General features: G+C 47.3%; 1 protein-coding gene across 1 annotated transcript in view; it reads left to right on the top strand.

Moving 5' to 3' along the window:
• The first annotated feature begins 2,372 nt into the window (after positions 1–2,372).
• Positions 2,373–13,010, top strand: part of Wwc2 (WW and C2 domain containing 2) — a 166,222-nt gene continuing 155,584 nt past the window's right edge. Inside the window, exon 1 of the mRNA XM_028757662.1 lies at positions 2,373–2,503. Within this exon, the coding sequence (XP_028613495.1) occupies positions 2,373–2,503 (131 nt within the window). The remainder of the gene's footprint in view (positions 2,504–13,010) is intronic.

Genomic DNA, 13,010 nt, shown 5'->3' on the forward strand with positions numbered 1-13,010 from the left:
TCCTTCCTTTCTGGAATTTGAACTGCTTTTGCCTAACATTTCCTGTGCCAGTCAGCAGAAGTGAGCATATGTCTTCAGAGCTTTGTCAATTTGGCATTTCTTTTCGAAGTCTGGCGATTAATGGGACAACAAATGCCACCGATGCTGTGAGCCACTTTGGATTCTTTTTTGTTTGTTTTTGGTTTTTCGAGTGAAGGTTTTTCTGTGTAGCCCTGGCTGTCCTGGAACCAGGCTGGCCTCAAACTCAGAAATCCGCCTGCCTCTGCCTCCCAAGTGCCAGGATTAAAGGCGTGCGCCACCACCACCAGGCTGCCACTTTGGATTCTTGAGTAATACTTAGTTATACGGAGGGACTCCTGTGGAGGATTCATTCCAGAGAAGCAAGCTGAACTACTGTAACAGCGATGTGCTCCACTCGTACTGTCGAGTTTGTAAGGTGCTGACATCCTCTGCCTCTCTCTGGTTGTCCTTCCCAGGTGGACCTGGCTTTCCAGTTCCAGAGGATTTCAAGTGTCTGCTGCTGCACAAACTGTTTCATCCAGAATAAATGGCCTTCCTCTTCCTAAAGTCCCCTTCAGGGCTCATGGAATCCCCTTCTGGAAGCTTGATCCAAGGCTTGGTTCTAACAGCCTAGTTCTATTGACAAATGCCCAGACACAGAAGATGTCCTGCCCAGTGCCAGGTCCTGAAGTTATTACATTCGCAGGTATGGTTAAGGGAATTCACACCAAGAGGTGAAGGACTGACCTCCCGGGGCCTTTCTTCCTAAGGTGCTGCTGTTTCAAAAGAATCAGCTTAGAGGCCTGGAAGAATATCGATAAGGGTGGTGATGCACAGCCTGGGAAAGGCTCCCCCCCTCCCCAGAGGACAAGGGACATTGCAAGCTTAGTGCCTTGACCCTGCCAAGGCTTTGTCGTCTTAGCAGTCTGACATCCGGCTCCTACTCAGTGCCGACCAGCACTGCTACATAAATACATGTTTGTGAGAGAAGATCTACATCTCATACCAGATGGACTCTTGATCAAGCAAAGTGTGGCCTCCGACTCCCGCCTTGGGCTCTCTTCAGAGTGATTATTAACACCTTCTGGGCCCCCGTCCGTCCGGGACAGGGGTGGAGAATTTCCCGGGGCAGAGGGTTGGAAGGAAGGGATTGGATATTGGACGCAGCCATGTCCCTTGGATTTAAACCCAGAAGGGGACGCCAGATGCACAGAGCCCTGACCTCGCCGGTGTAGCGCCCTGATCTGGCGGGGAGGCGCGGGTCATTCGGACCCCCAGGGCCCGCATGTGGCGAGTGGTGGCGACAGTGGCAGGGTGGCCATGTCGCTTCTAAAGATCAGGCCGGAGTTGCCCCGTGGGCCACTGGGGCGGACATGTCGCAGCACTCACGGATAGGGACCCGCCTTTACTTTGCTCCCTTAGGCCGGCGAGGTCCCTGGTGAGGTCACCGAGGGCCAGACTCTAAGCAGAAGGCTCCTGGGCGCCGCGGCCCCGGACACGCCCCGGACACACTCCCAGCGCTTTTGCACACTTCCCCACCGCCGGGAACAGCCAAGGCACGGGGCGCGGCGTGGGGGTGGGGATGGGGGTGGGGGCGTTCTGTGCCCTTACTGTTTGTTGGGACTTCTTCCCAGGACAGCATTCCCCACCCTTTCCTCTCGAAGGTCTTGTGGTTTCCCTAGAAGACGGAAAGAGGTTGGGAAGGTTGCAGACTTTTTTCTTTGGCTTCTTTTTTTTTTTTTTCCGTCCAAAAAACCCTCTAAATCCCCAAAAGATCTGGCCGAGAGGGGACACCTCGGGCTGGAGAGGAGGGAGCGAGCTGTGCATTCCTTCGCCCTCCCGCCTCCCACCTGGCCTCGCCGCTCCCCTCCCCCGCGCGGGTTCAGCCCCGCGTCCCGCCGCGGCCGCCCCGGCAGCTGCAGGGTTAAGCTCAGGAATGTGGCGGCGAGGAATGTGCATGCAGATGAGGCGGGCGCGGGGCGGGCCGGGGGCGGGGCGCATGCTAATCGCACGCAAATGAGGAGGCCAGTCGCCGCCGGGCCGTTGCTCCGCGGAGCTTCCCGGATCCGAGCCCAGACGGCGTCGGCCAGGGCAGCCTGGGCGCCGCGACCCTCGGCGGCCACAGGGGGACGGGGAGGAGGAGGAAGAGGCGGAGGCAGCGGCGGCAAGGAGGAGGAGGGCTCGCTCGCCTGTTCCGACGCAGACATGGTGGACTGATCGCGGGCAGGGCTGAGAGCAGGGATTCCCGAGGCTCCCCCGCGCGTGGCCCGCCGTGCCCCGAGCCCCGCACGCCCCTCGCCGGCACCCGCGTTCCCGCCGCGCCCCGCGCCCGGTCCCTATGGAGGCGCCGCTCGCCGGCGAGGCCGCCGACCATGCCTAGGAGGGCCGGGAGCGGGCAGCTGCCGCTACCCCGGGGCTGGGAAGAGGCCAGGGACTACGACGGCAAGGTTTTCTACATCGACCACAACACCAGGAGGACCAGCTGGATCGACCCCCGGGACAGGTGGGCGGCCGGGCCCCGGCCGGGTGCGGGGACCCGCCTCGGGAAGTGCCGCGGCGGCTGTTGTCTGGGAGACCTGGAGGGCGCGGGGGGCGTGGGGCGTCGCCGGTCCTGCACCCCTGAGGGGCTCCGGGTTAGGCGCGGGACCGTCGGCCTAGGCGCGGCTGGATCAGCCCGCCAGGCGCCCCTTCTTGGGCCCCATTGCCCACTGCCTTCCCCACGCCCCTCGGGGACTTGTAGACACTCCCTGTCCCAAGGGAAGGGCCGCATTGGGCCCTGGGTTGGCACCCTAAGTCCAGTTAGCAGGCTTAGGGTGGGGGACACTTGACCCTCTTTAGACCTCCCGTGTGCTCTTTAAAGTTGCTCAGATGGAGGAGGAGAGGGCACCTTTTGACCTCTGAGGCACGCTGAGCTCGGGGCCTCCCGGAGGCCTAAGTGATGGCGAACAGCTAGCCATCTGGGCCACCTGTGGCATCATCTCTCCAGCCATACCTAGCTAGCTCCTGAGCACTGACTGCGAGCTTTTTACTAGGGCGCACCCCGAACCAGGCCCTACCTAGGTCCTGAACGTGGAGAGGGGTCCCACTTCTGGCTTGACCTTTGTAGCTTTGCCCCTACCATTTTAAAAACACTCTTCTGGAGTTTTGCTTCTAACCGTAGTTCCTCACCTGAAAATTTGGTCAGATTTTCGTGTGAAGTGGCGTGGAGGCTGGGACTGAACCTTGGCTACAGCCACAGGTAGCTCAGACTTGAAGCTACCTGTCTGGTTTAGCACGGGTCTCAATACAAGCATTTTGTACTTAACCTGGAGATCTGAACGAAGCAAACAGACATCTAAGAAGTTGAGGAGCTGAAGTTTAGGGGAGTGTTCACCAGTGTTCTGTTTCTCAAGTTTCTCTTTATTTTTAGGAGGAACGTTTCTTAGGATTAAAGTTGTTAGAAAGCACGGATAGGCTCACACATCTGGCTAAACTCAGCACTTGGGGAAGGGGGATAAGAGTTCAAGGCCAATTTGAGTTATTTGAAATCCTGTTTCAAAAAAAATTAAAAAAAAATGTAAAGAAATGCTAGAGCCGGGCGGTGGTGGCGCACGCCTTTAATCCCAGCACTTGGGAGGCAGAGGCAGGCGGATTTCTAAGTTCGAGGCCAGCCTGGTCTATAGAGTGTGTTCCAGGACAGCCAGGACTATACAGAGAAACCCTGTCTCGAAACCCCCCCACCCCCCAGAAAAAAAAAAGAAAAAAAAAGAAATGCTAGGGTGCAACTTTACTTGTAAGTTTGAAAGCTATCTGTTAAGGAGATATTTTTGTTTTGTTATATTTTTCTAGACTTCCTCAGACTGTTTTGTAGCTCAGGCTGGCTGGCTTGGAACTCATTATGTAGCACAGGCTGGTCCTAAACTCTCAGCAGTCCCCCTGCCTCAGCCTCTTCTCAATGCAGGAATTACAGGTGCCAGCCACCATGCCAGATTAGTTCCTCATTGTAAATTTAAGTAATATCTCTTCAGGGATGCCCCTGCCATTTGCAGTTTGAGCATTTCTGAAAAGTCCTATAGGCTTTTTATGCAGTGTGTTCAGAGGGGTTGTAGCTGGTTCAGGAGCTTTTCCTGTTAAGCCCCACCACCTCTTGTTAGTCTGAAACACACTTTTCTATTTGATATCCCCAGGCACTCACTTCCTACAACCATTGTATTTGAAAGCTATTAAAAAGCAGTTATAAGAAAGTCCTGAACCACATAAATTTATGGAACAGTCCTTGTTAAATTATCCATGAAGATAGGGTTTAGGTTTCCCTCTCGATGAGGAAAGGCACCTGTACCCAGGCCCCACCTAAACATACACACACACACACACACACACACACACACACACACACACCCCTTGGGCCATTGCTGGCTTGATGTTATGACAGGAGTCACACCTCCATAGGCTCTCCAGGCACATTAGCTGTCATAAACTTCATCATGCTCCAAGCCTGTTACTTATACAGTTGCACTTTGAAACTACTTAATGGACAGTAAACGTCGGTGCTGACGGTGTGCACACAACAGTGGTTTGTAGGGCACCTGTATAAATATTTGACTTTTACAGTTGTGCCGAAGTTCCACGGATACTTGGAGTCTCAGGTTCACTTCGGTGTAAAAGCTTACACTTTCTAAGCATTTCACAGGCTCTCTCTCCTGCCTCACCTCACGTGCTTCGTCCTGTCATCTGGTTTGTCTACCATTGAGGATTATAAGACTATGCAGGGGCTGGGTGAGGCAAACAGAAAGCGAAGTTACATGATTTGGCTTATCACTGCTTTCTTACACAAGCCAGATGCACGGTTTGCTTCAAACTGGAAAGGACCGGCAGGTACTGTGAATGCTGATTTATCAATATCAAGTCTTATGTTGAGGACCAACATTTGACTAAGATAAACACTTTTTTGAGTTTTCCTTGCAGCTGCTAGGTCTTTCAGTACTTGAGGATGTTGTACACATGAATTATTAGAAAGTTTTCTGAGTTTTGGTATGAGAACTTTAGAAGCTATTCTGTGACACCAGCCACTGTGATAGGTCAGTTTAAATTATATTTTCTTTCAGTGCAGCTAAGCGACAGTGAGTCTTCCTACATGGTGTTAGAGGTGTTAGAACTGATTAGAGAAGGTATTTGGAGAAACTACTAACTGTTGATAATTTTGCTACACAGCCAACATATGGAAAGAGAGGTGTCCTCAGGTCAGTAGGGGATGGGTGGATTCTTCTGCATGGTCAGATTACAAATCCTGAAAGAGAAAGGAAAAATGACCCGAGATGCTGTGGCTCTGCTGTTGTGTTGGATCGTTAAAGCCACTTCATTAAAATGGTCAGAAAGATTCACCCATTCACTGTTGTTCTTTCATTCCATGAGGAGTGAGCACTTTGCTTTTGATAGTTCATCAGGAGTGGTCTAGTATTTCTGGTTGGACAGAGAGTTATGTTGAGTGAATGGGAGGAGGCTGGAGGATTCTACAGTGCCATAATTTCATTCCAGGAGTAGTGGTACTAACCTTAGCGTGGGGCATCAGCCGTGTTTCAGATGCTTCAGGCTTTTGGAGCTAGGTCACATCGTGCAGACTTTGCTGTTGTGTATCACAGCCCTTGCATGTGTGTATGGGGGCCTGTCTGTTCCATGCCTGTATAGTGTCCTCAGAGAACAGAAGAGGCTATTGGGTTCCCCTGGAGTTGGAGTTGCAGAGCTGCCACGTGGATGATGGCCCTAGGGGCGGCTGGGAAAGGGTTGTTCAACCCCCCAAAAGGGTCTTAACCCATTGGTTGAGAACTGTCGCTCTGGAGCTTGTACCTGGTGCCTTCCCCTCTTACTCGCTCACCATGAGGACTCTTTGACCACACCGCTTGGTGTTTATGGTGTTATGGTGACCAAATGCGCTGGTGTTTTAAAGCACTAGATTTAACACAGGAGAAAGGACGAGAAGGAAGGGTTGCCTCTTGCAGTAGAGGATGAAGTGAGCAGGCAGGGCTGTTCTGCATTCTTCTCAGCCTTGCCCTGGATGCTAGCCAGAGATGCCATATTTTTTGTCCACTGAAGCTTGCAGGTTGCCACACAAAGGGATTCTGTGTTAAGACTGATGGACCCTAATCTGTAGCTTATGACTAGGATAGGATACAGAGCAGCTTGTGGCTTGGAGTTGAAAAGAGACTTGTATGGCTGTGGGTGACTGAAGGAGGAAGGATGGCCCGGTGAGCATATCATTGATGCTAGGCAGATGTGTCTTTCCAAACTCAGTTGCTGGCATGTGATTAGGATCCTAGGAAACCAGAATCTTCTTTTTTTTTGGTTTGGTTTTTTGAGACAGGGTTTCTCTGTGTATCCCTGGCTGTTCTGGAACTCACTCTGTAGACCAGGCTAGCCACGAACTCTCGAACTCAGAAATCCGCCTGACTCTGCCTCCCAAGTGCTGGGATTAAAGGTGTGCACCACCACCGCCCGGCTCAGAATCTTCTTTTCTTTCAAATTGGAGTAAGTAAATGGATCAACCCACTGCTAATGTATAAATTTCAAAAATCCAAATTCTGCATCACTGTCTTAATGGGTCCTTTGTGTGTGGTGGATGTGAACCGAGTATTGGTTAGGTCAGTAAAAGGTTTAACTCAATGAGAGTGTAAGTTAAGCTACTCGCCTATTTTAGTTTTATTTATTGGACACACACACACACACATACACACACACACACACACACACACATATATATACTCTGAGCTACCAACAACCGGAGATAATCAATTTTCCAGTTGGATTAGAAATAATGAGAGAACTAAGCTGCTACATTTTGAAGAATAATATAAATATGTGCATTACTTATAACAGCAAAACCAAAGCAAACCAAAACAACCCACCGTCAGCTCTGATCGCCAGAACGATACCACCATGGTCATGGTTGCTGGACCTTGTTCCTTCCCAGCAGGGTCAGCATCTGCTGCCCGGTGATGCCGAGCAGTGGCTGAGTGGGAGTGGTGTTGGAGATTGTGGAGAGGTTGCTGAAGGAGTCTGGTTTTTAATCATTTGAGGAAGTGTTAACTTAAACCCAACTCTGATGTCTCCCAGGAATAACCTTAGAAATATTTCTTGTTTTCAGCTGGATGGAGCACTAATAGTTGCTTGGTGCATTTGAATGACTAAGGTTTCTTCTATGACTTTAATGGTCTGTAGTCTGCAGCTTAATTTTGCTGCAAGATTCAGGACAATAGTTGGTTTTTCAAGAAAGACTGTTATTTATAAACAGGCTATTTGTTTTGAGCTGCAAATTGCTAAGTTGTCAGCTCCAGTCAGCCATTGTGACATGTGGCTGGTCTACCAGCAAGCTGTATTTAAATTTAATGAGAGGAAGCCTGGTGTATTGCAGAGTGTGGAAGCTGCCTGCAGGCTCCACTCTGCCTTGTAAAGGGCACTTGCTTCCTTTTCTGGGTAAAATCCTATAGAAAAGGAGACATTCTCTGTGTAGGGGTGTGGCCAGCTTCTTCTTGCTCCTGTGGGAGTTGGAGACATAGCAGGAAACAGAGCTACTGCCCTAATGCGTGGATTACTTCACAAAGAATGTAAATCTGTGTGTGCTGGTTCTGTAAACATGACTGAAGTTGGTTGACTGACTTTTGTTAGATTTTGGACTTAATTGTTTATCTACTTCTGAGATTGAAAAAATTACCACATACCTCTAGTATGTGGGACAAGAAAGAAAAATTTAAAGGCACAGAGTATAGGGGAAAAATTATGAAAATCTATGAAAATGTAAATGCAGAATGTTTTTACCATCTTGAGTGTTTTCTTCTTAGTCATTTTTATTGAGATAAAAACAAACCACACAAAATTTGCAATTTTAGCCAAAGTTTACAATTCAGGGATTTTTTTTTTTTTTTTTTTAAGGCATATTCACACCGTTAGGCAACCCTAACTACTACAGTATTCCTGGACCTCAAAATAACCCCCCACCTATTAAAAACTCACTTCCCATTCAACCCCCCTGAGGCTTTTGGCAGTCATTGATCTACATCCTGTGTCTGGTTTCCCTGTGGATGTTTGGTATAGACAGTAAGACGCTGTGTGTCCATCCCTCTGCCACTGGCCTCCTCCACTTAGCAATGTTTCTGAGGTTCCTCCTGTCGGCCTTAGCAGGCTCTTCTTTTATGGCCCACATGGCAGTTCTATACTTGGCACCATTATTATTATTATTATTATTATTATTATTATTATTATTTTAGAGGGCTACAATGTCAGATTTGTCATCTTAATGTAAATACAATTGTTAAGTTGTCTTTCATATTGCAGTCTTTAATATCTTTAAAAAAAAAAACATTGTAATGGTGGTGCACACCTTTAATTCCAGGCAGAGGCAGGTCTATAGAGAGTTCCAGGACAGCCAGAGCTACAGAGAAACCCTGTCTTGGAAAACAAAAACAAAACATTATTTATTTATTTGTGTGTGTGTGTGTGTGTGTGTGTGTGTGTGTGTGTGTGTGCTGTGTATGAGACCAGTGTGTGTCAAAGATTGTGTGCTGTGTGGGTATAAGATCATATGTTGGTAAGACCATGGACACTGTTTCTTGACCAGGAAAAACTATGTCAGAGACATTTCAAGTTCTTCTTGGTTTTGCATTTCTTTTTCTTTTCCTCCCATATCTAACTGAAATGCTTTACTTATTTTTATTTTTTTTTTAATTTGAGAAAGGGTCTCCCTGTGTAACCCTGGCTGGCTTGAAACTTGCTATGTAGACTGGCTTGCCTTCCACCTCCCAGAGATCCACATGCTTCTGTTCTGGGATTAAAGATGTGTGCTACTACACCTGACTGAATGATCTGAATTCTGACAATTTAGATGGAAGCAGTGTAGCAACCAGCTTGGTGTCTGGGACAGTAGGAGAGAGAGAGGTAAGTAAGAGTTGGTTCTAGGTTAGCCTGCTTATGAGCTAGTTTGCACAGCTATCTAGTGAAAGGAAGTTTGAAGACTGGCCTTGATATTTCCTCTGTAGTCTTTTAATTCAGCCTAGTGAGTACCACTCCAACACATGGGGGAAACACTCAAAGGGAATTAAGTGTAGAATATAGATTCAAAGTACACATTAAATTTTGTCTTCATGTCAGATGTGCTTTTTTTTGTTTTTGTTTTTTTGTTTTTTGAGACAGGGTTTCTCTGTGTAGCCCTGGCTGTCCTGGAACTCACTCTGTAGACCAGGCTGGCCTCGAACTCAGAAATCCGCCTGCCTCTGCCTCCCAAGTGCTGGGATTAAAGGCGTGTGCCACCACCACCCGGCTTATTACTTATTTTTTAAGATAGGGTTTCACTTTGTAGTGTTGGCTAGCATGGAACTCACTATGTAGCCCAGGGTGGACTTGAATTCACCTCAAAAGAACTACCTTCTTTTGCCACAGAGTGCTGGGATTAAAGATGTATACCACCATCTCCAACCTAAGTCTTAAAAAATATTTTATATAAATATTTAAAATAAATATTAGCCATTTATGATCACCTGTTTTTTTCCGTGATCATGTATTATACAAATGATTTTTAGACACTATATAGCATAAAAATGTGTCCAGGCCAGCACAGAAGCTAAGTTTGAGGAATTATCTCTGTCTTGGATTGGTTTTCTTGCAATGAAATGAAACACATCACCTAAAGTTTTCCATAATCCATTTCTTTTGGGGGTGTCTGGAAACATGGCAGCCAAGTTTGGCTTGTAGAGTTCATGAATATTGTTGCTTGCTAATACTGTATATCACTTCATATGTTGCCTTGAAACCAGGGGCTGTCCTGGGAGCCTGGTTTTGTAGTACAGGCCCGAAGTAGAGACTATTTGTATGGTATACAGACAAGGTTTATTTAGTTTGGTAAGTTATCAAATGCTAGGCATTTATCAGATTATTTCTTCTTCTTCTTCTTCTTCTTCTTCTTCTTCTTCTTCTTCTTCTTCTTCTTCCTCCTCCTCCTCCTCTTCTTCCTCCTCTTCCTCTTCTTCCTCCTCCTCCTCTTCCTCTTCCTTCTCCTCCTCCTCTTCTTCCTCCTCCTCCTCCTCCTCCTCTTCCTCCTCCTTATATTGGTTTTGGGGACAGTCTGTAGCCTAGATTAGCAGCCAAGTTTCTGTGTAGTTGAGGATGACCTTGAAGCTTTGTTTCTCCTGCTTTCACTTCCAAGTCCTGAGATGATGATGATGATGATTATTTTGTGTCTATTTGTAGGTGTGATGTGCATTTGCATATGTGTGAGGGACTAAAGTTGATGGTGACTATTTGCTTTTCATCTATTGAGGCAGGGCCTCTCACAGAACCCAGATTTCTGCAATTCCAGGTAGTCTAGTTAGCCATCTAACTCCTGGATCCTCAAAAAGTAGGTTCTAATGCCAATGAAGGAATGGCCTTGCCAGGAAGAGCAAGGGCAAGCAGGCAAAGAGCAGGTGCTTCCTTCTTCCCTGGCCTTTGTACAGGCTCAGTCAGAAGGCGTGTCCCAGATGCAAGGAGGACTTCCTGCTGAAAAGGTCTGAGTTTAGGGTAGGTCTTCCATCTCAAATGATTTGACGGAGACTTCTTCATTGGTGAACCTACCTGCTTTGGCTTTTAGTTAACTCCAGATGTAATCAATTGGGTTGACAACCAAGAATAGCCACCACACCCTGTTTCTGCTTCCTGAGTCCTAGAATGCTGGGCAGTCCTCCATGTCCATCTGCTTTCCCATGAGTTCTGGATCCAGCCTCTGTGCCTCACATTTACACAGCAAGAGCTTGTTACCTGCTGAGCCATCTCCGAGCTTTGGCCCAAACATGGAGGTCAGAAGACAGCCCCTGTGAGTCCGGTCTCTTCTTCCACCATGGGAGTACACATGGCACCAGGCTTGGGTCTCTAGCCATCCAGCCGTCTCATTGGCCCATTGACTTTAATTTGTGAGACAGACCCTCTCTCCATAGTTACAGGCCATTCATTCTACGGCTTCACCTTCCCTAATGCTGAGAGTGCAGGTGTGCATCACCTCACCTGGCCTTAGCAAGATTGTAAAAAGAATTGTAAATAAAGATATAGAAAAAACATCCAACAAAATACCAAATTTCAAAGGCACAATAGCAGTTCACTGTAGGAGGTATATAGTATTATGTCTAAGTATATGGAGATGCTAGTTTTTAAGAATGTGTGTGTGAGGGATAGATGAGTGTGTGTTTGTGTAGACATGCATGAACATGAGTGTGGAGGCTGAGAGCAGCTTTGGCTGTCCCCGGAAACACCAACCACCTCTTCAGTTGTCCTGAAGCTCCCCATTTATGCTAGGTTGACTGGCCTCTGAGCTCCAGGGATTCTCCTGACTCCACCTCCTTGGGGTTGAGATTCCAAATATATACTACATATAGCATTTTATCTGTCGACTTGACACAAACTAAAGTCATCTGATAGAAGGGACCCTCAAGTTAGCAAATATCTCTGTCAGATGGGTGAAGTGGAAATTTCTGGTTTCTTTATCAACCCGGTTGTGTCACATGGTGTCTTGTGAGAGGGCCTGTGATGCTTTCCTGAAAACCAACACTCGAGAGGGCACGTGATGTTAGAACATAAATGGAACCCCACAAACTGTGAGAGCATGCTCTTGTATTGCTATGCCAAAGAACTCATGGTATTCCGTCTGATTTTGGAAGATTCTGCTTGTATTGAACTGGACTGCTGGTATCTTGACAATGAAGAGTGGAATCACCCCCAAGCAACTACTCTTCTAAACAGGTCCACAACACCCTTTCCTATTGACCTTCTTTTTCTTCTCTTGTTTATGGGTTAGAAGGTGGTTAAGATCCCTAAATAAAGTAAGCTTTGAAAAAAAAAAAAACCTAAGCCTGTAGGTAAGCCTTTAGGGCATTTTTCTTAGTGATTGATGGGGAGGACCCAGCCCATTGTGGGTGGTGCTGCCCCTGGACTGGTTGTTCTGGGTGATCTAAGAAAGCTGACTGAGCAAGCTATGATGAGCAAGCCAGTAAGCACCACCCCTCCATGGCCTCTGCATCAGCTCCTGCCTCCAGTTTCCTTCCCTGCGTGAGTTCCCGTCCTGACTTCCTTCAGTGATGGACTGTGATGTAGAAGCATAAGCTGAATAAATCCTTTCCTCTCCACGTTGCTTTGGTCATGGTGTTTCATCACATCAATAGTAACACTAAGACACATGGTTTCTGGCCACTGAACTCAGTATCTCTTGCTTGCGAGGCAAGTGATTGACCTTCTCGCTCTAGAAGCATTAGCTTCTTTATGGCAGATTGGTATTATTTATAAGGTCACATGCTAGTGAGATCAAACAGAAATAATCCCATGTGATAACCTTACTATACAGAGATATGAAACTTGTTAGCGTCAAGGGTGCCTGTCTCCCAAAATATACCATGTTTATTTTTATTCTTTGAATAATTTTTTTGTGTATTGTTAGCCCTGCTTTTAGTAAATGATTTATAGTTCTAAAAGTGTAATATTGAGACTATTTTGGGGCTGGAGAAATGGCTCAGTGGTTAAGATTCTTGGCTAATCTTTCAGAAGGACCTGGGTTCAAGTCTTAGCACCCACATGGCAGCTCATAACTGTCTGGAACTCTTGTCCTGGGGAATCTGCCCTCTTCTGGCCTTTGCAGGCATTGCATGCATGCGGGTACAAACTGCAGGCAAAACTCTCCTACACATAAAAAAAATAGGTGAGAATGTTTGGAAATAGAGCTGCCTATGCAGTTGCATGTTAGCACAATTAGGCGTTGGGAACTGGTTCTTCACCCCATAGCTTAGGAGTTGAGTGCAGTCTTCTGTGCTTGCGCTTGTGCAGGGCCTTTGAGTGTCCTGCCTATGCTGGTTGACAGATCTGAATGGGAGTGAGCATCGGTAGTGAATGTTGAGCTACAGAGTTTTGCTATAAATTCCTGACTGAAATTGTGCCTAACTAACAGACCGTGGAATGTGCTTTGGCTCTTTATTGATGTTTCTCTGTCCTATAAGAAGGCTGTTTTATTAAGTGACAGGGTCCTCAAT

This window comes from Grammomys surdaster, unplaced genomic scaffold, assembly GCF_004785775.1.
Source record: "Grammomys surdaster isolate TR1022 unplaced genomic scaffold, NIH_TR_1.0 126178, whole genome shotgun sequence".
Taxonomy (NCBI): Eukaryota; Metazoa; Chordata; class Mammalia; order Rodentia; family Muridae; genus Grammomys; species Grammomys surdaster.